The 23,842-nt window shown below is 43.8% G+C and overlaps 1 protein-coding gene across 2 annotated transcripts in view; it reads left to right on the plus strand.

The window, feature by feature from the left end:
- Positions 1–21,660, plus strand: part of ANKH (ANKH inorganic pyrophosphate transport regulator) — a 137,098-nt gene extending 115,438 nt beyond the window's left edge. For both annotated transcript variants that reach the window (XM_083519451.1, XM_083519452.1), the window contains exons 9-12: positions 11,689–11,818; positions 14,093–14,216; positions 19,763–19,862; positions 20,815–21,660. In XM_083519451.1, coding sequence (XP_083375577.1) covers positions 11,689–11,818; positions 14,093–14,216; positions 19,763–19,862; positions 20,815–20,928 — 468 coding nt within the window. In that variant the 3' untranslated portion in view covers positions 20,929–21,660. The remainder of the gene's footprint in view (positions 1–11,688; positions 11,819–14,092; positions 14,217–19,762; positions 19,863–20,814) is intronic.
- The last annotated feature ends 2,182 nt before the right edge of the window (positions 21,661–23,842 follow it).

Raw genomic sequence — 23,842 nt, forward strand, 5'->3', positions numbered from 1 at the left:
GCGCCAAGTTCGAATGTACAGGCGTGTGGGACAGCAGAAAACCCGGATTGGGAACCAGGTCCTAAAGCCCGCCGGAGGCAAGGGGAAGACTCAGGGGACTCAGCGTCAGAAGAGTCTAGGAAGGACGAGATCCCAGCGGACAGGCGGAACCAGAGGAGGAAGGAGCAGAGGAAGAGGTGGGGCAAGGCCAGAGTCTTAAACTGGTGTCTGAGGGGAGGAGATTCAGACGGAGCTTCAGCGGTCTAGAGTTTCAGACGTAGAGTTGCACGCTGCGGCTGTGAAAGCGAAACTGAACTTCAATAAAGACTTTTGTATATAACAACGAACCGGCGTTGGTCCTTTGTGAGCTGGGACCTCGGGCAGCTCTGACACATGCGCTCACTGAGTAGCCTTTGGCATGCCATCATCTCCTTGCCACAGCCTACTATGCAGTAGGGAAACAGTAATGCTGACCCGCCTTTAAAGAGCGGTTGTAAAGATTACAGAGATCATCTGTGCAAAGCACTTTGAGCGCTGAAAAGCACTTACAAACTCCTCAATATTATTGCGAGTGCTCGCAAACAATAGGGATTGTTTTGTCCTGGGTCTGGAGTAAGTCACCTCCTTAAAAGCAGAGGGTGTTAATGTGTGGACAGGAGCGGTACTATAGTTTGGTTTTCGCGCTGGCAGCCGCCACGCGTTCTTTGCCCTCCCAGCACTAGGAAAGGTGGTTGCGTAAGAACTTGCAGCGATGGAGCTGAATCACTTGATGATTATCTGCTGACTTGGTCTGGTTCATTACTCACCTCCCTGTTTGTTCTTGCTCACTGCAAAGTCACCAGATGGAGTTTGGAGAGGTGAGAGCATATTTTCTGGGTAGCAGCGAGGGAGCTGGACATGCCTGGAAGAAACCAGTACAGATAGAAACAGCTCCTCTTTGAAAGCCCGGTTTTGGTTGTGGTGGCAATTTTCCTGCCCCAGAGAGAGGAATTGCCTGCAACAAGATGCAGAGGCCGCGTCTGCTGGCTGTTGACTGCTTATGTCCTGCTACAGGCTTCCCATAGTCATCTGGTTGGCCCCTCTAGGAAACAACTTGCTGTCCTTCATAGGCCTGTAGTCCATAATGTGTGGCAAACAAAACAAGGGTTGGGTGGAGGACCGCCTCTCCCCATATGAACATACCTGGACCCCACAATCATCATCTGAGGCCCTTCATCGTGTGCCTCCTCCACAAGAGGTCTAGAGGGTGGCAACACGAGAAGGGCCTTTTCTGCAGTGGCTCCCCATCTGTGGAATGCTCTCACCTAGCACTTTCATTATATAGCTTTAGGCGCCAGGAGAAAACATTCCTCCTCAACAAGGCCTTTGGCTAGTCAACATCCTATATCCATTTAAATGTGCTTGGGGGTGTTACTGTTCCATTTTTGCCTTCTCTTCTTGTTTTTATTATGTCTTTTGTGTTTTTATCTTGTATTTTCATGCTGTGACCTGCCCTGAGATCTTTGGATGAAGGGCAGTATACAGATTTTAAAAATAAGAAATAAATTCCTGGGCAGTGGCTATGTCTGCATTTCTCCCCGCTCTCTCATGCCACCAGTGCCAAATTTATGTATAAGCTAAACAAGCTATAGCTAAGGGCCCCACTCTCTTGGGGGGTCCCAAAAAAAATTAAAGGGAAAAACAACAACTGGATGAACGTTTCCAAAATATAAGATAAAAAACAAATAAAATAAAACCTACATAAAGTTAGAGCTTAATAATTATTTCACTATTAATATACTTCTTAATTGTATTTCACTATTAATATACTTCTTCTTAATTGTCTTTCACTATTAATATACTTCTTCTTAATTGCATTTCAGTTCAACAATTGCTTTGATAAAATACATATCTTGTTATGTTCAAATGGCTTTAGATACCTATTAGGTCCATAAATTACCATATAGCATATATTCAACACAAAAAAGCGACAATTTGTTGTTGACAAAGGACAGCTGGACATATACGGGGCCCCATTAGCTTCAGTAGCCTAGGGCCTCATAAAACCTAAATCCAGCCCTGCGTGCCACCACAAAGGTGGAGCGTTTAGCAGTCATGTGAAGAAAATTGCCATAGCACTCCTAATAGTGAACTCTGTTGGAGAGTTCTGACAGGATTGTAGCCAGTGAGAAAGAATTGGGGGGGGGGAGCATTGACATGCTCAGGAGGACTCCAAGGTTTGCAAAAAGCACATTGAAAACAACAACCCTCTAAGCAGAAACAGTCAAATGAGGGCTCAGCATGCTTAGTCTCTATGGGGAGAGAGAACACTAGAATGCCCTTGTTGCGTTTCATATAGCTTACAAAATATCCTGTTAATTGACTGGCATAATTGACTGGCTAACTGGAACTTTGAGTATAAGTCATGAGCGTTTGACACATTTTGCTGTCACTGCAAAGGCTGAATGATTTATAAAAGTGAAAAGAAAAAAGAATTAGAAGTCCCTTTCAAAGAGGGGTCCATCTCAAAACATGGACTCCGTTCCCCGAAACAGCAGAAGGAGGAAGCAGGTAGCTTTCCAAACTCTCAGCTGATTACTCCAAAATACTGAAGAAAATCCTTGCCGATTACTCCAAAATTGAGATTGTGGGAGGGCAGTTTGACTGGGGACCAGGACTATAGTGTGCTGCCTTGGCTTGGACTGAAACAAACAGTGCTGTGAAAAGCAGAGCTTGGGAAATGTAAGCACTCTGTTCAGCTCCATCAATTCATCAAGCTTCCCAGGAGAGGTAAAGATGGGGTTCTTAGCACTTCTGCAGTACTGAAGCCATAATTAGCGATATTGCTTCGCGCTAAGAAGTCAAGGCATTCACATATGTCTTATGAGAAGGGTTTCTTACGCAAGGCGTTTCATTTCAGGGCTGTAAAGACCTCAAGCAGATAAGGAACAGCTGTCAAGACTTAAGGATGAGTGAAGGGCCCGTCTAATTAATCAGATTAATGAGACTCTTGATTAAGAACAAGCACCAACTTATCCTGAGCAAACTGTTTTTTCAGAAGCCAGGCTGAACCATAGTTGTTCAAATCAAGGAAGAAGATTAATGGCGCTGAAAAGGGTTCAGACGATGTCTTTAAATAAGAGATTTGAGATATAGTGCCACACTCTTAGAATAATTACATCGTCTAAACAAGCAAGTATTTATAGTGAGGATTCACTACTTAAATCACCCCTTTTTTCATATTTATCAACTGTTGCAAAAGAAAAAGAAAAATCAGTAGGGATAGATTTAAAGACATGCTAAACTCTCAAGCTGAAATTGCTGGAAGTTAAAACTTCTTAACTCAGGGTCGTATCCTGAGATTTGTTTTTCAGTGGTGTTGTTGTTGTTTAGTCGTTTAGTCGTGTCCGACTCTTTGTGACCCCATGGACCAGAGCACGCCAGGCACTTCTGTCTTCCACTGCCTCCCGCAATTCGGTCAAACTCATGCTGGTAGCTTCGAGAACACTCTCCAACCATCTCATCCTCTGTCTTCCCCTTCTCCTTGTGCCCTCCATCTTTCCCAACATCAGGGTCTTTTCCAGGGAGTCTTCTCTTCTCATGAGGTGGCCAAAATATTGGATTCTCAGCTTCAGGATCTGTCCTTCCAGTGAGCACTCAGGGCTGATTTCCTCCAGAATGGATAGGTTTGATCTTCTTGCAGTCCATGGGACTCTCAAGAGTCTCCTCCAGCACTATAATTCAAAAGCATCCATTCTTCAGCGATCAGCCTTCTTTATGGTCTAGCTCTCACTTCCATATATTACTACTAGGAAAACCATAGCTTTTACTATACGGACCTTTGTTGGCAAGGTGATGTCTCTGCTTTTTAAGTTGCTGTCTAGGTTTGTCATTGCTTTTCTCCCAAGAAGCAAGCGTCTTTTAATTTCATGGCTGCTGTCACCATCTGCAGTGATCATGGAGCCCAAGAAAGTAAAATCTCTCACTTCCTTCATTTCTTGGGTTTAATTTCCAGCATCTTCAGGCAATACAAAGTTCAATGGATAAAATGGGGTGACTCTGCGGCACTTGCTAAGATGTGAAAACACAGGAATTGATCTATTCAGAGCCCTTGGGAATTTGAATGCTGGTTGCTTGCAGGGAGGAAGCAGGAAGAGAGAGAATCTTCTGGTCTGTAAATAAGGATAGCTAACCTTGATTCATTGTTCTAAATGCTAGGACTCTCAGAATAAATGCTGTCTTTGCCACCTAAGTGTCGGCACCCTCAAACACACATAAACATCCTGCTTCTGTTGCTTCTAAGTACGGACCTCCGGAACGAATTAAGTACTTAACCTGAGGAACCACTGTAGTCGCTTGGCATTGCTTTGCTTTTGTATGGAATGTGTCTTGGAGCCCAGCTGATTTGCATTGCCACACATCAGTTCAGTCCTATTAGTGGCATGCTTCTTAACACATACAGTGGTACCTCGGGTTAAGTACTTAATTCGTTCTGGAGGTCCGTTCTTAACCTGAAACTGTTCTTAACCTGAAGCACCACTTTAGCTAATGGGGCCTCTTGCTGCTGCCGTGCCGCCGGCGCACGATTTCTGTTCTCACCCTGAAGCACTATTTCTGGCCTAGCGGAGTCTGTAACCTGAAGCATATGTAACCCGAGGTACCACTGTATTGCAGAGGGTTAACCAGTGCAGTGGTACCTCGGGTTACGTAAACTTCAGGTTACAGACGCTTCAGGTTGCAGACTCCGCTAACCTAGAAATAATACATTGGGTTAAGAACTTTGCTTCAGGATACCACTGTATAAATATAAATACCACTGTATTTACTTCACTGGGTTTGTCTGACTGGCCATGTAGTTGTTCACCCTTTGCCAGTTTCAACTACTGTTCTAATAGAATTTGCTTAAAGCTGCAGGGGGAAAGTGGCTTTGTGTACGCAGGTTAATTCGGTCTTCATTTGCATTTCTCCAGCCCTGCATTTTCTGCAGATGCAGCCTGGAGCGCAAGTTGCCCGTTTTGTTGCTGAGCAAACCGAATACAAAGAGCGGCCCATTAAGGGGCAAATGAAGTTCTGCATCAGTATTAGAATGCTGATGTTTTATAAAAGACACACAGACCCATTTCCTCTTGCTTCTCATTCCTACTGACATCTAAATAAGGGGGGGGGGGAGGAAAGCAGTTGGGTAGTAAGGGATTTCTCCCTCACTCCTGGATGTGGGATAAATAGGAAAAGCACAGATTTGTGTTGGGATGGAGAAGGGAGACACTAGAAGGGGATATGTGCAAAGGCGCTTTGCAAATAAAGAAATAGTTGGATTCCGCCCCCCCCCCCCCGGGGTTTCGACTTCAGCTGCCAAAGGTGAGGAGTCAAGCTGTGGTTTTGCCTCGGCTCCTTCATCCACAAGGATCATGGCTTTGGATCATTGTTACTGCGAGCCACACACCGTGCTCTAGGAAGCTGGTGGGTTTAAAAAGAAGATAACTTAGGGCAGCGATGGCGAACTTTTTAGAGATCCGAGTGCCCAAACTGCAACCCAAAACCCACTTATTTATCGCAAAGTTCCAACACGGCAATTTCACCTGCAAATCTCATTTTGTGTGTGTGTGTCTCATGTTTCTTCTGTTGTAATAAATAATCCTTCTTGAAAGTTACTGCATTACATTCTTCATTAAGTTACCTTTCCGTTGATATATAATTTTATGGGATAACGCAGTGCTTTTTCTCTCCATTCAGTTCCTTTCTCTCTTAAGCCCCTTCTATTTATTCATTTATTGAATTTGCATACCGCCCTTCATGTGTTGGTCCTAGGGAAGTTCACAGCATAAAAATACAAGATGAAAAACACAAAATACAGAATGAAAGCAAGAACCAATAACCCTCCTCCTTTCCAAAACTTATTCCGCATGTAAACATCTACATTCACAAGATAAAAGGGTGAACACAAACCACACAACTCGAAAAGGGTCAGCCTTCCGCCTGCCAAGAATTAAGCACCTGTTTCTTGCAAAATTCAACCTGCACAAGCGTGTTTACATGCATCCCTATCAGTCCCAAAGGAAGTCGGCTGGCGGAAGTCCTGTTGAGCCACCTCTCAGATCCTCTTTATAATGGGAAACAACCCTCCAGCGAGGACGCCCATCCATCACACCCCAGTGTCACCCACCATGTCGCTCTTAATTCCCTCGCCTACACCTTGCCCCTTTGGATTCCTCGCCTGGCTTCCCTCCTCCTTATTCTGCACACCCTTACTCAGGAGTAAACCCCACCGACCTCGAAGACGCTTCCTTCCCGAGAAAGCGCGGGAGGTTTCAAAGGCCCCCGCGCGCAAATTTCCATGCAAGATCACCTTCCGTCTTGGATTTCTTTCTCCTTTTTTGCACTCAAGTCCTGTCCCTTTGTCTGGGGAGGCTGCTGCTTCGACGACGCCCCCTCTCCTTACCCTAACCCTAACCCAGCCTGTTATGTACTGAAGTTCTCACCCTGGGCCAGCAGGGGGCTACTGTAGATAGTTATGCAAATAAGGGATCAAAAGTGACGTTCAGTGATTGGATAGTTTTAGAAAATTGTTACAGTTACATTGTACTGGAGCTCTATATAAGCAGGCTGACTGAACCCTTCAGTTCAGTTCTGTCCTGGCCTGTGAATAAACAAGAGCTGTTTGAAGAATCGCTGTGTCGTCTGATATGTTCACCCACAACTTAACACAGCCCTCCTCTCCTCCTCACTCCTCCCCTACCCCCCGGCATGGAAGCTACGCCACCAGGGCGGCATGCTTTGGACTTTCGTGTGAGATCTCTCACCTCCAGCACGGTGGGGAGACTGTGCGCGTGCCCACAGAGAGGGCTCTGAGTGCCGTCTCTGGCACCACTGACTTAGGGGGAAAGGTCTGTAGGCCAGTGGCAGACATCTTGATCTGCATGCAAATGGGAGCAGCATCTCTAGGTAGGGCTAGGTAGCCATTCTACCTCAAATTCTGAATTGTCACTGCACATAATACTGAGCTAGAGGAGCCAGTGGGCTGCCCCTGTAACAGGTGGCTTTCTACGTTCCTTCCTCATTCTGATCCTGAAGAGCCATTATTAGAAAGAAACAGGACCGGGCAGAACAATATCTGCTGGAGATCTTTGTGACGCTCCATTTGATCTTAGGTGTACGCATTGGCACGGCAGGTTTGTGTGCCGGACCGTTTGCCCCTGAGGTTCTGCACCTCTTAGCATCTCCAGGTGTTCTCAGTTCTGCATATTCCGTTCTTTGTTCATGAAAGTGCTGGATATGTTTTTATATCCGATCAAGCTCACTCTTTGGAGATGGAAGCAAGTTGATCAGCCCTATCTTGTCCTGTCCCCTGCCTTTTTGAAGCTGAACGAATTAATGAGTGCTTTATTGAAAAAGGCACGGAGGGAGAAGTTTAATCCCTCTCTTTGTACCGGATTCAATTTGAGGACCTGCGTGGCTATTATATTTCTGAATGTGGCTTTTAAGACAGCACGGATAACATGTTTGGCCCTCAATCTCTGACGCAGAAAATGGAGGACGTGTTTGAGGCAAACTACCTTTTAAGTCCTCTTCTGCCAGGCAACTGGCCCATCTGGAAGACGTCCGCAATCCCATTTGTGTCTGCCAACTCCCAAATGTTCCTAAACTCTCTGCTTTAGAGTTTTATGGCCAGTTCTCCCGAGTTTGCTTGCTATAAAAGGAGCTGCAGTTCAACTGTGCGAAATACTTCTTTTTAGGAATTCTAACAGCATTTTTTAAAATTATTGCCTGTGTTTAGAATAAACTTGCAAATACAGGAGAGAGTATATATTTTCCTTCATATTGCATGCATAATGCAATGAGGAAAGTTATCCATTGTGCTTATATAAGGAAGGAACAAGGGACCACTTTGAGAGCTGTGTTTGTACGGAAGAGAGTAGCTGACATTTTTACCCCATGCAAGAAGTTGGCAGCTATTTAAATCTAATTTACCAAATCATGTTGAAATAATTTAGATATAAATCTTTGCTGGGCGTGTGAGCCCTTGAAACAAGTTTAAATTCACTGAGGGTTTGTCATTCCCAAACACATTCAGATGGTAAATGAGAAGAATGAAATACATTACAAAAAGAGGGGGAAATGTTCCCTTTAGGGATGCAAATGGATCTCTTTATTCATGCAGGGAATAGTGCCTTCATAAGAAAACCAACTTGTCTTGTCAGGGCAAGCAATCCTTTCTTAATTCTCACAATAATATACTAATCTTTAAATTCAAGTGTGACATTGCTTCCCCAGCACCCAAATCCAATCTTGTAAATGTCTTCTCTTCAGCCATGAAAGCAGATAAATCACTTCCAAGAATCAAGAGCAGTAAAACAGAAAAAAGAAAAAAGGAGAGCTTTTACAAAGCCTTGAACTCACTTTAATCCTTCATAGCTGTGTACATTTTCACCGTAATAAAATTGTTGCCATTTCAAAAGAAGGTTTTAATTAGAAAACGATGTGCTCGACTCGCACATCTCCATTTTCAAAAGCAAGGTCACCTTTAAGGTCTCGAGTTACCTGTCCCAGTAAGAAGAAAAAAGTACGCTAACTTCACTGGAATTGCAAGATAGTGATGGCCGTGGCAGAGCAGGGAAACCCAGCCAGATGGGCAGGGTATAAATAATAAATTGTGATGATGATTTATGGATATTCCTTCGGTGTGTAAAGTGGCTAAGAACAGGCAAATCTACTGTATTGGCCTGAATATAGACTGCACCCGGATATAAGCCGCACGTTTAAAATTAGTAGGGGAAAGAGAAAAAATATCTGAATACAATGGACGCTCTGGTTGCGAACGTGATCCATTCGGGATGGATCCGCAACCGCCGAGACCTGGAAATAACCCGTTCTGGTACTTCCAGGTTTCAGTGGTCCGTAACCCGAAAAAACGCAACCTGAAGTAGCTGTAACCCGAGGTATGACTATATAAGCCGCTCCATTCCTTGCTACTCCTGGCTACGTGGGGGTGGGGTGGAGGGGACTATGCGTGGGGTGGGCGCCTCTTTGCCGTGCTCCTGGCGCTGTTTGCCCCACGCTCCTGGCTGCCTACCATAAGGTCGTGAATACAAGCCGCACTTCAACTTTTCGCGGTCAGAATTGGGAGGGAAGTGATGCTTATATTCAGGCCAATACAGTATATGGGCAGAACTGACTTCTGTGGTTGGGAAGAGCTGTAACCAAAGGTAAGAGCAGAAGATTCCAGAGCCCCTCTGCTTCAGTCAGTGCCAGTCAGTGTAGCAGGCAGTACTGAACTAGATATACCAATGGTCTGACTCAGTATAAAGCAGCTTTCTATGGTCCTGGTGAATAGAATCTTGGACTGAAATCCCCTCTTAGTCTTCAGGTTCACTGAGTGACCTTGGACTGGCATCTCTCAGACTTAATTTACTTTAGAGGGGTGGTGTAGTCTTCTAAGAGTGGATAAAAATCAATGTGTTTTTTTTTAAAAAAATTGCTTGTTTTTTAATTTAAATCGGATTTTTTAAAATTTAAATTGGATTTTTAAAATAAAATGCTTTTGGAGTAAAAAAATCTTTTTAGTTTTCTATTTAAGTTATGTTATAGTCCAAAGGCTATTCATCAGGAAATAAGGATTTAAGTTTTTCATGTGTGCTAAAATTCAGGGTTTTTTAAAAAAATTGTTTATCCCCATCAGGTAACAAACATGGATACATATGCTATAATGTTATTCTTTCAGTTAAATAAATTGTTTAAATTGTTATTATTATTTTTTTAATAATCTTTTATTAAGTTTTATCAATAGAAAAGTTGAAAAAAATACAAAAACAGAAAAATACAAAATTACAAAATACAAAGATACAAACATTAAACACAAAAAAGAAAAAGAAAAAACACAAATAAAAGAAAACAAAACTCCCTCTTTTTTTTTTTGATTTCTCATCTTTAGTTAACTTATTTTCCTGACTTCCTCACGCCTCCCTTTTTTGTATCCCTTTTAAAAATTGGTTCAGCAAATTCATATCCATTTTATCTTATCTATTATCAATCCCATCTTACATTTTACCTTGTTGCTAGAACCCCTTCAGTTCATTTCAACGTCATCAGCATTCAGAAATTTTACAATGTTTCTGTAAATAAATTTTAAATTTCCTCCAATCTTCTTCCACAAGCTCTTCTCCCTGGTCTCGGATTCTGCCAGTCATTTCCGCCATCTCCATATAGTCTATTAGTTGCATTTGCCATTCTTCCAAGGTGGGCAACTCTTGTGTCTTCCAGTGCTTTGCACTGGAAGTTTAAATTGTTATTAAGGAAATGATTGTTTTTCTCCTTCCAATAAAGTACAGCAGAAAAGTTGCCCAAATATAAACTGTTATTAAACCTCACAATAATTTCATAATTGTCTATGTATTTCTAATAGTATAACCAAATCAGTAATTTTTTATATAACTGTAAAAACCACACTGAAAATTTATTCTTCCAGAAATGAAACCTTCATCCAGTTGTAAATATTAAGGTTATACTAGCAGGAATGAGTCTTCCTGTCAAAAAAAAAGATTTAAATCAAATCTTACTGACTGGTGATTTAAATCATGATTTAAATCATGGTTTGAATTGATTTGATTTAAATCAAATCCACCCAGGTCTTCCCTGACTTCCTTGGAGGAAGAGGGAGATCCAAATGTAATAAGCAAACTCCATGGGTTGTACCTTGTGCTGCAGGTGCAGAGTTCAAATTGTGCCTCTGGATTTCCCCTTCTCCTCCTCTCCACTGAAGGGTCCTCCAACTCTCTGGAGCAAATGCGCAGAGAGAAGGGGGAAGTTCTGTTGTACACATGGAAATCTGCTGCACTAGCGGAACAGCAATGCTGTATTTTCGACCCAACCCTGTATTTTCACAGCACTTAAAAAATAATAATATCAGTTTTCTATTAAAAGCATCCAATTAATAACAAATCAAATCCAATCATAATCCAAATCAAGAAAAAACAACACCAAATTACAATCCGAATTATTAGATTTCAGATGGACTTCCCATATTCTGGACCTCTGAAGCAATCATCTCACACAATTATATTTTTTGCTTTTTTCTTCTTGTTCTCATATTTTCACCATTCCAATCTTAAACTCTCAAAGTCCTCAGTCCCTAGTTGATTGAGTCTCATCATGTTAAATAGCCACGTATCCTTTCATCTGCCAAGTACAGTTTGATATATATATATATATATATATATATATATATATATATATATATATATCTCCATCCATCCCCTTCTGTCCATATATTTTTTTTCCTTCAGTGTTTTCACAACACTTATTAACTGCATTGATGCTTTCTCACTGTTGCTTCATTTATAATCACTAGGCACTGGGCTCTTTCTAGTGGGATTGGCCAAGGCATTTTCCAGTTTAGTGCACAACTAATTGTTGCTGGCCAAATTTCATTTATTGTGCAAAACAGGCCCCAAATTATATATATATATATGAATGAATGAATATGAGAATATGATGAGACTGCATTCTGCAGGGAGAGTAGAGTACCTTAAGAAATCTGAAAATGTTTTTTCTTTGAGTGTTTACTCTTCAAGGCACTAAAATCGTTCCTAATAGCCTACCCCAAAGTGCAGGGAACATATAGTAAAAACCAAGGGGAAAATGAGGGACCATTTCTAAATGTGTTTAGAATTGAGAGTATGGGACGATGTCACATGTTTCACCTTTTTTTTCCATTTTCCGGTTCTCCTCCCCCAGCTCTGTTTTGTGATGTTCTGGACTCCAAATGTGTCTGAGAAGATTCTGGTTGATATCATTGGAGTGGATTTTGCCTTTGCGGAGCTCTGTGTCATTCCACTTCGTATCTTCTCCTTCTTCCCAGTTCCAGGTACGGGAAAAGGGAAGGGAGGGAGGGAACCATCTGTCAGATTATACATTAATCCTGTGCCTTTCCATTTCCTTCTCCCTGACCTGTGTAAGTGTCTAGCCTGGTTCAACCAAGGAGATTCTACTGATGGCACCATAATTTATATCGGTGGAGGCTGGGTGCTTTTTTATATATACGTAGTGCAGGTGGCGCTGTGGTCTAAACCACTGAGCCTAGGGCTTGCCGATCAGAAGGTCGGCGGTTCGAATCCCCGCAACAGGGTGAGCTCCTGTTGTTAGGTCCCTGCTCCTGCCAACCTAGCAGTTCGAAAGCACACAGTGCAAGTAGATAAATAGGTACCGCTCCGGCGGGAAGGCAAACGGCATTTCCGTGTGCTGCTCTGGTTCGCCAAAAACGGCTTAGTCATGCTGGCCACATGACCTGGAAAAACTGTCTGCTGACAAACGTTGGCTCTCTCGGCCTGTAAAGCGAGATGAGCGCCGCAACCCCAGAGTCGTTCGCGACTGGACTTAACTGTCAGGGGTCCTTTACCTTTACTTTTAGTGCAATGTCACCAAGAGGAAGCACTTGGGCCTGGTTAATGGAAACAGCAGAGAAAGTGGCAAGCCTCTCTGTATTGTTCTGGCCCAGAGGCGTAGCGTGGGGAGTGCTGTGGGGGCCATGGCCCTGGGTGCAATTTTGGGAAGGGCCTGACCCGGCAGCAGCAGCTCTTCTGATCCAGCGGAAGAGGGCAGCTCTCCTCAGCCGCAGCGTCTCTGTCGCCAGGTCAGGTCTGACCTGGTAGCTGAGAGTGGGTGGCACCTTTCTCCCCACCTCTCCTACACTGAACTGTGGCACATGGGAGGGCGCCTTCTGCACCCCACACCCCTTAGGGGGCGCCCCACCCCAGGCTGAACGGGCATATGCTTCGCCGCTGTTCTGGCCACAGATGGGCAATTGCATCATTGAATGCATTCAGGTCCTGAATACCTGAAGGAGCGTCTCCACCTCCATCGTTCAGCCTGGACCCTGAGATCCAGCGCTGAGGGCCTTCTGGTGGTTCCCTCATTGTGAGAAGTGAGGTTACAGGGAACCAGACAGAGGGCCTTCTCAGTAGTGGCGCCCACCCTGTGGAACGCCCTCCCAGCAAATGTCAAAGAGATAAACAATTACCTGATATTTAGAAGACATCTGAAGGCAGCCCTGTTTAGGGAAGTTTTTAATATTTAATGCTGTATTGTTTTAAACATTTGATTGGGAGCCGCCCAGAGTGGCTCGGGAAACTCAGCCAGATGGGCATGGTATAAATAAATAAATTATTATTATTATTATTATTATTATTATTATTATTATTATTATTATTAGGTTTCCCGCACGTCAAAATCTAGCACATTCAAGAGATTTTCGGCTAGAACCTTTCTCATGTTTTTGTTTTCTATGTGCAGATAAAGAACAAATAGAAGTAAAAACAAAATGTTTAGATTTTTATCAGCAAGTGAGAGTACAGTGGTACCCTGGGTTAAGAACTTAATTTGTTCAGGAGGTCCATTCTTAACCTGAAACTGTTCTTAACCTGAAGCACCACTTTAGCTAATGGGGCTTCCTACCTCCACCTGGAGCACAATTTCTGTTCTCATCCTGAAGCAAAGTTCTTAACCTGAGGTACTATTTCTGGGTTAGCGGAGTCTGTAACCTGAAGCATCTGTAACCCAAGGTACCACTGCATTCTAATTGTTTTGTCCAGCAGGGCTTTCCTCACCCATTATACTTCTCACAGGCAGGACTGCGACTATTAAGTGGTGTCTTTTAATTGTGTACCTGCTGCCCTAATATCTGAAATGTTGGTGGTTTAATTGCATGGACTATCTGCAGCTTTTAATAACAGCCCATGGGGAGCTGTTATTAAACTTCCATCCATATTAAGCTTGAACTTCCATCGTGCAAACTACGGATATTGTCGTGAACTTGTCAGCAAATGATCTCTGAGGACTGCAGGCGGTAGCATTGAGAGCTTAGGTCAGTGCAATGCGTTGGATTGGCTCTGCAACCAGGGGCCACACTGGACTGTGGTTCCTGTGCCTCACCCCTCCATCTCAGCAAGTGCCAGTGACCCACTGTGTTAGGAAGCCAGGGGAGCAATGGTGCTGTACCTCTGCCACCTCACCAGCTGCTACTGGCCACAGGAGACCAAATGGTTTATCCAGAGAGAGTCAGAATGCACTCTGCTGCAGGCAGGATGTGCCGCCAAACTCTCTCTGCCAGTATCTGATTGTTCTTCCCACATTCTTTTTACAGTCACAGTAAGAGCACATTTGACAGGATGGCTGATGACGTTAAAAAAGACTTTTGTGCTGGCTCCCAGCTCAGTACTGCGGATCATTGTCCTCATCACCAGTCTGATTGTGTTGCCTTACTTGGGGTAAGTTCGTCTGGTTCCCTTTTTTTCAGCCCCTGGATAACACATCACCCAAAACATAAGAGGCACACGAAATCTCCCATGCATAAAATAGAACCACAGTCTCATCCACCCACATGAAATTGCTCCACTGGTAGGTAGAAGAAAGGCAGGTGAAGTTGGCGGATTATGCCAAAATGGCAAAAATGACCGGGAGTACAGTGGTGCCTCGCAAGACGAAAAGAATCCGTTCTGTGATTCTCTTCGTCTAGCGGTTTTTTTCGTCTTGCGAAGCAAGCCCATTGAAGGATTAGCGGATTAGCGCTGTTAGAGGCTTTTAGCGGCTTATCTGCTGATCGGATCAGCTGATAAGCGGCTTAGCGGCTTAGAAAAAGGGGGGAGGGGAAAAAACCAGCAGGAACTCGCAAGACATTGTCATCTTGCGAAGCAAGCCCATAGGAGATTCGTTTTGCGAAGCACCTCCAAAACGGAAAACTCTTTCGTCTAGCGAGTTTTCCGCCTTGCGAGGCATTCGTCTTGCGGGGCACCACTGTATCAGAAATCAGGAAGACCAAAATTTTAATCAGGGATGGGGAAAATTTATAATTTATCTTAAAAACCATTGTAAACTGACAAAATCATTAGTAGGATTGGAATAACGCTTGTAGTTTAATGTTGAATTTTGGATATAATGGAGATGTAAAAGATTTGGGTTATTATAAAAGATACAGGAGGAAATGGTTAACAAAAGGGAGAAGTGATGTCCAGGAGATTCTTTGGAATCTGGTTTTTTTGTTGGTTGTTGGATAATTGACTGTAAAACTTTAAACTGAAAAACTGAATAATTTTTTTTTAAAAGAGTTTGCTGCAGTTCTGTTGCAATGCACACAGATGCCAATTTGTCCAGAAGAGCTACCAGTGCCATCATCTCTGAATTTGTTTATTAATGAGATATCTAACATTACAGTTGGCCCTTTATCTTTCTACGCATCCTCATCTGTGTGGTGCAGCAAGCTATATTGTCAGGGCTGCCTCAGGTCTCAGCTCACAAAAGACCAACGCCAAGTTCTTCTTATATACAAGGATGTTTATTGCAGTTCATTATTGGTCCCACAACCGAGGCGTGCAGCCCCACGTCTCTTTGCCTTAGACCGTTGAAGTCCCCTCTGAATCGGTCCCTCCCCTGCACCAGTTTAATAGGCTTACGCTGCTCCACCTCTTCCTTTCTTTCCGTTTCTGCAGGGTCTTCCTGCCCGCTGGGGTTTTGCCCCTCCTGGATTCCCCTGCCGTGGAATCCCCAGACTGCTCTCCCTCCCTCCTGCGGGCTTTGGGACTTGGCTCCTCCTCCGGGCTCCCTGTTCTTCCGCGCGCCTCCACATTTGAACTTGGTGCGCACGCCCAACCTCTAACCTTCCTTTTGACAGTTACACTACTCCCTTCACTACTCCCCTCCCCTTCCGGGAGGGTGGCTTGCTCCGACCCCCCTTCCCTCTCTGCTGCCGGAGCTGCTTCCTCTGATACACTGTAACCTCCTCCCCCTTCGCTGCACTTTGGCGGGGAGGCTGGTCCAGACGCCCAGCTGCCACTTTGGGATCCCCCACTGGCCCCCTGCTCCTGACACGTCCCCCCTGGGGCTCCCCTTGCCTTGACCACTGGCGCCCCCTTCTGGGAATCCTCTGATTCGCTGGAAAGACTCATGGAATGCCTTGAGTCATTGTCATCCTCTTCCTCGCTGTCCTGCGATTCATCCCCATCGCTCTCCATCTCCTGCCTCCCCTGTGCCTCTGTCCCTGAACCCCTGACATATATTATTCTATTATACTATAACTAAAACTAAACTTCTGCTCTACATAAATTTTGCTACACCACCGAAATGAACCACTGTTCAGCCACATGCCTAAAACTGGTAGCTGCAGCCTTGCACCCAATCCAGTCCTTTGCAGTTAGCACCATTAAGGTACACCTTTACAAAAATAACCCCAGAACTATTCTTATTAGGTTTATTCACAACAGACATTCCAAAAGATAATAAAAGATTTTGTCTGTACGCAATAATGCCCGCCAGGATAGTGATTGCGAAATATTGCAAAAGCAACATAAACCCAACAAAAGAATGTTTATTAAAATTAAGTGAATACCTCGAACTGGCGAAATTAACAGAAATAGTAAGAAACCAACCAAATGAAAAAATCAGGAGAGAATGGGATGTCTTTACAAATTATATGAAGAAAGTCGGTTCCCAAAATTATAATTGGCTCAGTCTGACTAAAAGTTCCACAGGTAAACAAATAGTCTCTCCTTTTTAATGCCAAATGATTACAGACAACTAAAGATATGAGATCATATAAACGGTGTAGTGGTTGAAGGAAGTCAACTTTTTCTATTTTCCTTTTGACTTTTTTATTTCTCTTTTTTCCACCTTCCCCTTTTTCTTTTCATTATGTATCATTTTCTTATTTTCTGTATTTTTTCTTCTTATTAGTAGCTTTTTGGTATTTGGTAACGTATTATTTGTATAACTGTACTCTTTTTTGACATGTATGTAATATTTATATAGAAAATTTACAAAAAATTGTGGAAAACCATTTGTTTGTTACACCACTGAAATGAACCACTGTTCAGTCACAGGCCTAAAAACTGGTAGCTGCAGCCTTCCATCCAACCCAGTCCTTTGCAGTTGGCACTATTCCCAGTTGTTTCCACAAAGCTATCGGCTGATCAGTTCACCTGTGTCTGGTTTCCAGGGTCAGCTCTGCCTCTCTTGCCTTGCCCCTTCTTCTTTTAGCCTTTACTTCTCAGCTCTCATTCAAAGGCTCTCAACAGAAAACTGCCTCATACCAGGTCAGGCAGCTCTCTTTGTCCACCTCACCCTGGCATTATCTGTTCTGGCCGATGGTGATTTTTCCAAGGTCTCTCTTTGCAGAGAGTGGGGTTTCTCATCACCTGCAACTGATCCTTTGAAGGGGAGATGCGTGGAAAATATGTTCTTTTCTATTGAGCTATATAGCCTGTCCTCAAGTTCACCTGGAATTTATTTTCTTCTTCTTCAAAGATACTTTCCCTCTCATTCAAAGATTTCATTTCATGGTGTATCATGGTGAATGTATCTGTGCACAGAAATATCAGCCCCAGCCATTTTGCTCTAGGGAGGGGGCACCATTAGTTGTTTTTGCTTGTACTCTCTTGACAGCAGGAAGAATGAAACTGGCACACAGCCCTCAAGATTCTTGAGCTGACAACATGACAGTGCCCTGATGGTTCTTCAGAGAATATGCATATCTTGCCCTGTGTCCATAATTTCCTTCTTCTATTCACCTGCATGCTATTTGTGTGGGCAACGAGACGCGGGTGGCGCTGTGGTCTAAACCACTGAGCCACTTGGCCTTGCCAATCAGAAGGTTGGCGGTTTGAATTCCCGCGACGAGTTGAGCTCCCGTTGCTCTGTCCCAGCTCCTGTCAACCTAGCAGTCCAAAAGCATGCTGGTGCAAGCACCGTTTTTTTCACTCTACAGGATGCACCCAACCATAAGCCGCACCTTGTTTTAGAGGGGGAGAACAAGAAAAAAAAATTCTCTCCCTCTCTGCCCAGCGCCCCTTTAGTGAAGTGGCAGGAGAAAAGAGCCCCTCCCATTTCCCCTCCCGTTCCGCTGAAGGGGCGCTGCGCGGAGAGGGAAAGCTGTGCAGCGCCTCTCCAGCGAAGCGAAGCCAGGAGAGCAAGAGGGGTCGGTGCGCACCGACCCCTCTCGCTCTCCTGGCTTCAGGGATGGCCGCCCGAAGCCTCTGGAGCGCAGCGAGAGCTCCCACTGTGCTCTGGAGGCTTCGCGTTGCTTTCGCTGAAGCCAGGAGAGCAAGAGGGATCGGTGCGCACTGACCCCTCTCACTCTCCAGGCTTCAGCGAAAGCAACGCGAAGCCATGGAGCCGGCATTCGCTCCATAAGACGCACACACTGACTGAACTGTCCAGGGTTCCTTTACCTTTTTTAAAAAAACAACCCTATTTTTGCAGGATGAGGGGATCCCCACCACAGAGGACGGCATTGTTTAATGAGTTGGTTTTAATACCAGTGCTTTGCTCTGCTGTCTGTGATATAAGTTTGCTGAAAGGTTCTGCTTTTCATATTCGAAAAAACGTAGTTAACACCCGTGCTTTGCATAAGAGAAAACAGTTTCGTTTCCAATTTTCTAACAATTTATTATTATTCTTCATTAAATTTGAATACCACCTTTCATCCGAAGATCCCAGGGTGATCTGCAACAGAATTTAGAGTGCGTTCCGTAGCTGTAGTACGGTGATTTGGGCTTTCTAGAAAACTCTTGACAGGATTACTTTAAACGTCAGAAAAAGATTATTAACACCTACCTTGCACTTTAGCTAGAACAGTGGCCTCTTTGAAGGCATGCTTTTACTGCAAATTTGATCTCTTTTTTTTGGGTTACTAAATAATAAAAATAATCATTCACCTAGCTGCAGCTGCCAAGGTATTGTACGGTCATTTCAAAGCAATGCAGTCGTGAAATTCAGCCTCGTCCCCTCTACGTCTTTTTTCTTGATGTTCCTTGGCTTTAGCCCAAAGGCTGAGCCCCTTCTCCACCATCTCTTTTCCTCCAGTAGCATGCAAATCTTCTGATCACTGTGTGAGATGTGTATTACCCCTGCCTTGGTTCCTCTTCTCCGTGTCCCTTGTTTCTTCAAGTCCCTGCTCCTCTTTTGCTGCCTATTCTGTCCCTTCAGCCACTCAGGCTCCTGAACTTACCTGTGCTGCTTGTCACAATTCAAGCTCCCTTTCTAGCTGAAGCCCTTTCCTGCTTAACTTTGAAGCCACACGGACATACCATTGGCACATAGCCTCTCCTGTCTTTATATCTAGTGTAAGTCTTTTCTCCCTGCCATGTTCTTGTTTTAGCTTCGTGCAGTAGCTAGGTAAAGGTAAAGGTACCCCTGCCCGTACGGGCCAGTTGTGTCCGACTCTGGGGTTGCGCGCCCATCTCGCTTAAGAGGCCGGGGGCCAGCGCTGTCCGCAGACACTTCCGGGTCACATGGCCAGCGTGACGAAGCTGCTCTGGCGAGCCAGCGCAGCACACGGAAACGCCATTTACCTTCCCGCTATAAAGCGGTACCTATTTATCTACTTGCACTTAAGGGTGCTTTCGAACTGCTAGGTGGGCAGGAGCAGGGACTGAACGACGGGAGCTCACCCCGCCGCGGGGATTCGAACCGTCGACCATGCGATCGGCAAGTCCTAGGCGCTGAGGTTTTACCCACAGCGCCACCCGCGTCCCTCGTGCAGTAGCTAGCGATGGTTAAAGTTGCAGGTTGACAGCTACCAGTCAACATTCTGTGCCACTGGAGCCAATGACTAAGAGGAAGGAATGGTTACAGGCGACAAGGCAGCTATTGTTAGCCTGTTACACTGCAAGAGACAACTGTGTTTAAAACGTCTGTAATGCCTATCCTTTATCGTTTTAATTCTACCCTTCCTTATAGTAGCACAGTGACCATGGATTAAATATATATGTGAGAGAGATGATAATGAAAGTTGGTGTATTTTTTCTTCTCCTCGTGCGATTAGGGTTCATGGAGCCACCTTGGGAGTAGGATCACTTCTGGCGGGCTTTGTAGGAGAATCTACCATGGTTGCAATAGCAGCTTGTTATGTCTATCAGAAACAGGTAAGAAATTATTGTCGCAGAGTGATTGCTTCCGCAGAGCAGGAATAGGAAACCTGTGTCCTAGCTCTCACTGAGATGACCGTTTTTGAAATTAGCTTGAGATGGAGGGAACTGAACATGCCCTTGGAGCCCAGTTTGAGTGTCCCATTCCCCTATTTTCAACAGATGGGGGTGGACCACTTAACTTATTGTACTGTATTAGGTAGCCATGGAACCTCGTTTTCCTCTTTCAACACTGTATAAACAAAGCAGATTCGAGTTCATCAGAACTTCCTGGAGAGCCCATGTGACTACTTGATTTTGCAGGAAGTGCTGCCACGCTGTCGGCATGTGTTTCTCAAACTTCTCCAGCTATTGTTGGACTGCGAATCCCATCATCCCTGACCACTGGTCCTTCTAGCTATGGATGATGGGAGTTGTAGTCCAACAACAACTGGGAACCCAAATTTGAGAAACACTGTGTAAGCTGACATACAGAGAGCTTTGTGCTGCTATGAGTGCACACATGGTTTTGTCCTTTACAATTCTTCTTTTTTAAAAAGCGAGGGGATGAAGCAGCGCTGAACAATATAAGCCTTTCCAGGTATAGACTGCAGCTCAAACTATATGTGATGTGAATGGCACACTTCCACCACATTTTCTTTTGTTACCTGAAGCAACTTCCCCACAGTAAGGTATGATGCCTTAGCGGGGGGAAATCTTGTTTTCAGTCTACGTTTCCCCACTGATCCCAAAGTCAGCCTCTTATTGGTGACTATTGCAGCCTAGGATCCTGTTTTGCTGAGAATAGGAAAAGGGCACGATTGGGGCAACTCCCACTTGATTAACATCACGAGTAGTTTCCAGTGAGAATTAGGGCTGAGCACTTGGGGATTATTTGGTTCCCTCGATTTTAAAAGCCAAGCAAACGCGCAAGGCTGTCTCCCACAATGCTCTTGTCTCTCCCCATTAGAAAAAGAAGAGGAACGACAATGAGACGGCAACAGAAGGCGAGGACTCTGCCATGACTGACATGCCTCACACAGAGGAAATGACGGACATTGTCGAAATGAGAGAGAACGAATAGCAAGTGACAGGTGACTGTTCTCTGCAGGGACAACTGGAAGCGTATTTCTCTCTCTTGTTTCTCTCTCTCGCATACTTCATTGTTTCTTTGTAATAAAGAGGCCTTGATTCTAAAGGTTTCCGATAACGAATTCCCTAGCATACCAAGTATGCAGGCATGGATGAGGGACTGAAAGGAACAGTCTCTGCTTCCCTTCCCTCTCCCTTCGACTGAAATTCTTCTCTCACCACATGCAAACTCAAGAGAACGTGGCCGCAACTCGGTAGTTGGGATCTCCCTTCCGGTCTCCATTTGTCAACCAAAGTCGGCTTATTCGTGGATTCTGCTGCCGTCCTTTCTGCCTCTGCCAGTGCTTCCCACACACTTCCTTTTTAAAATAATAATAATAATAATAATGGAAGGTTTGAAATGCAGCCTTTGGGACGGGGGAGACACACATCGTTAGCTTTATTTTATTTGCTTGAAAATGACTTTGATCTATTGACCTGTACCACGGTGGGTTCTTCACTATGGTTTTCTCATTGTTCCGTGTAATCTGTTGTATACCGCTGCAAAGCATAATTCTGAGGCGGGGGTCAAGAAAATAATAGGTGGCATACATTAAATAGACCATGATAAACACAGGACAAGACTTTTGTTTAGAGTTTATGATAAGATGCAAAATAATCTTTCTGTTCTCTGGTTTCTCAGTTGTTATCTGTGCTACACTAACCTTATAACTGTGTTGTTGTTTTTTTTAAAAAAATCAACTATGGACATTTAAATCAGACGCTTTATATAGAAAATTAGTGTCCAGTCTAAAATCCTTTCTTCACGAGACTTTGGCTTCCATGCTCAGTGGTGTGCGGGATACTGTTGTTTAAGGTTTGAGGCAAGCAATTGTTTCCCAAAAGGAAGGTGACGAAAAATGGCAAAGGGGGGAAATAACCCACAGCCAATACTTAGAAACCAAAGTTGTAATCCAGTGTTTTGAAAATATGGCTGTTTGTACTGTCTATTCAAAAAAATATACACATGCTAACATATACAGAGAATATCATGGTATATCCCTTTAACGGAGGTAACTCTGTATAGGGTTGTCGCTTCCAACGTTTTACCAGCACTGCGTGGAAAAAAGCCTACTGCATTGAAAGAAGGCAGGCATTTTGAAATGCTGTGTTTGGTGTCTCTGGCCAAAGGAATTAGTATTTCATCTGTCACCCATTAATCTGCTTGGGCTGGGAGTGTCTACATGGGCCGCGCTCTGGTGACTGAATGAGCTTATGCTTGATCCGTCACAAATAAAGGTCACAAAAGCCCAGGATTTCAGCCTTCATGTGGCAGGGCTGACTGTAGAACCAGCAAAGGATATCAGATTTATGCAACCAGCTTCCTGCTGTTGGTGCGGAAATGTGGTGGGGAATGTACCTGTTCTCCTTGGGACCTTCCTGCGTTTCTGGGTGTTGAATCGGAAACGCCAACACTTTCCAAGCAGGTGTGTGCATGCGTAGACAGGGCAAAGTGGGTCTCCCAGGTGCCCGTCTAGGAACTTACTTTTGACCACATGACATGATGTAATCATAATCTGAGAGGAAATGTCTTGAAATGTTCCATTTCAAGGTTTCTTTAGCCAAATTATATTTTTCTATAAGGTGTAGAGCAGTAAAATGACTTTATTTAATTGTGCTCAAAGCCATTTTCTAGATTTAGGGTGGGGGCAGGTAGCTTAGAACAGATGAAATTTTACAATTGCGATCCTTTATCAATATATGTGTATATATACATATGAATGTGTATAAATATATATATTGTACATTATTGTGTAATTTATTTTAGGCTGCAACATGTTTCTTATTTTTCCAAAGCTCAGTAAAAAAAAGAGAAAAAAATTCTAATGCAAAGCGAAGTTTGATTGTGTGCTGAAACTTAACCATTAAGAAGCGTACTTTTTTTGGTAAATGTTGCATTTCTGCAAAATGGATAATTCTTTTTGGCACGTGCACACAAACACACATGTGCAAACGCAATAAAGATGTCAGGGTCCCTTTCACAACCAGCAAGAATTCTACAAACCTGTTTGGGAATATGGATCAACAACTTGGAGACCCCAGAGATTGAGCCAGCCAGCCTGAAGAGATCACCAGCCAGCCTTCAGTTGCTGAACCAATGGCAAGAGAGGTGTGTGCAGAATTAATGGGATTCCTTAGCACCTTCCTGTGTGAAATGGAAAATAAAATACTGCATAGTTTATATTCTGTCTTCACATACATGAGGCTCATGTATGTATCATATGTCTGGGTGCGTGTCTGTAAGCACTCACACAAATGTTGGCAAATGTTACCAGTTTTTCTCGGCCAGGACAATACTGATTTCTCTAGCATGATCAAACTCAAAATTTGCATCTCTTTGGAAATAAAACGAGAAGAGTTTATTTCTTGTGACAGTCCCTCTGATATCGTTAACAAATGTATGCTGTAATATTATTTATTTGGGTCTAGAGCCGGATAAATATTAAAGATCTAACATTTCAGTGCTGAAATACTTATTTAGCTAGATGTTTGGCTAAATGGCAACTTTTTAATTATCTGTGTGGCTGGAATATTTAAGATTTATTTTTTTTACCTGAGACTGTAACTTCAAATGCAGTCATATTTAAGGAAAAGGTCCTTAATTCCAAGAAAGAAAGAAAATACTATTGACTATAACAAGTACAGCTCAAAGTACACCAGTTTGACAACTTATACTGAGCAACCTGTGGCTTGCAAATCATGTGTTGCTTCTTTTTTTCAGTAGGTTATTCATGTTCTAGCCTGGTGTAGGTTCAACTAGGGAATGTGTACCTTTCTCTGAACTCAAAAGCCAAATGTTTGTGAAGTTATGAAATCCCTGCAGTTCAACCCTTCAACTTCCACTCTGCAAACCATTATGTCTGCGC

The sequence above is a fragment of the Podarcis liolepis genome (genome assembly GCF_965112155.1).
Source record: "Podarcis liolepis genome assembly, chromosome: 8".
Lineage (NCBI taxonomy): Eukaryota > Metazoa > Chordata > Lepidosauria > Squamata > Lacertidae > Podarcis > Podarcis liolepis.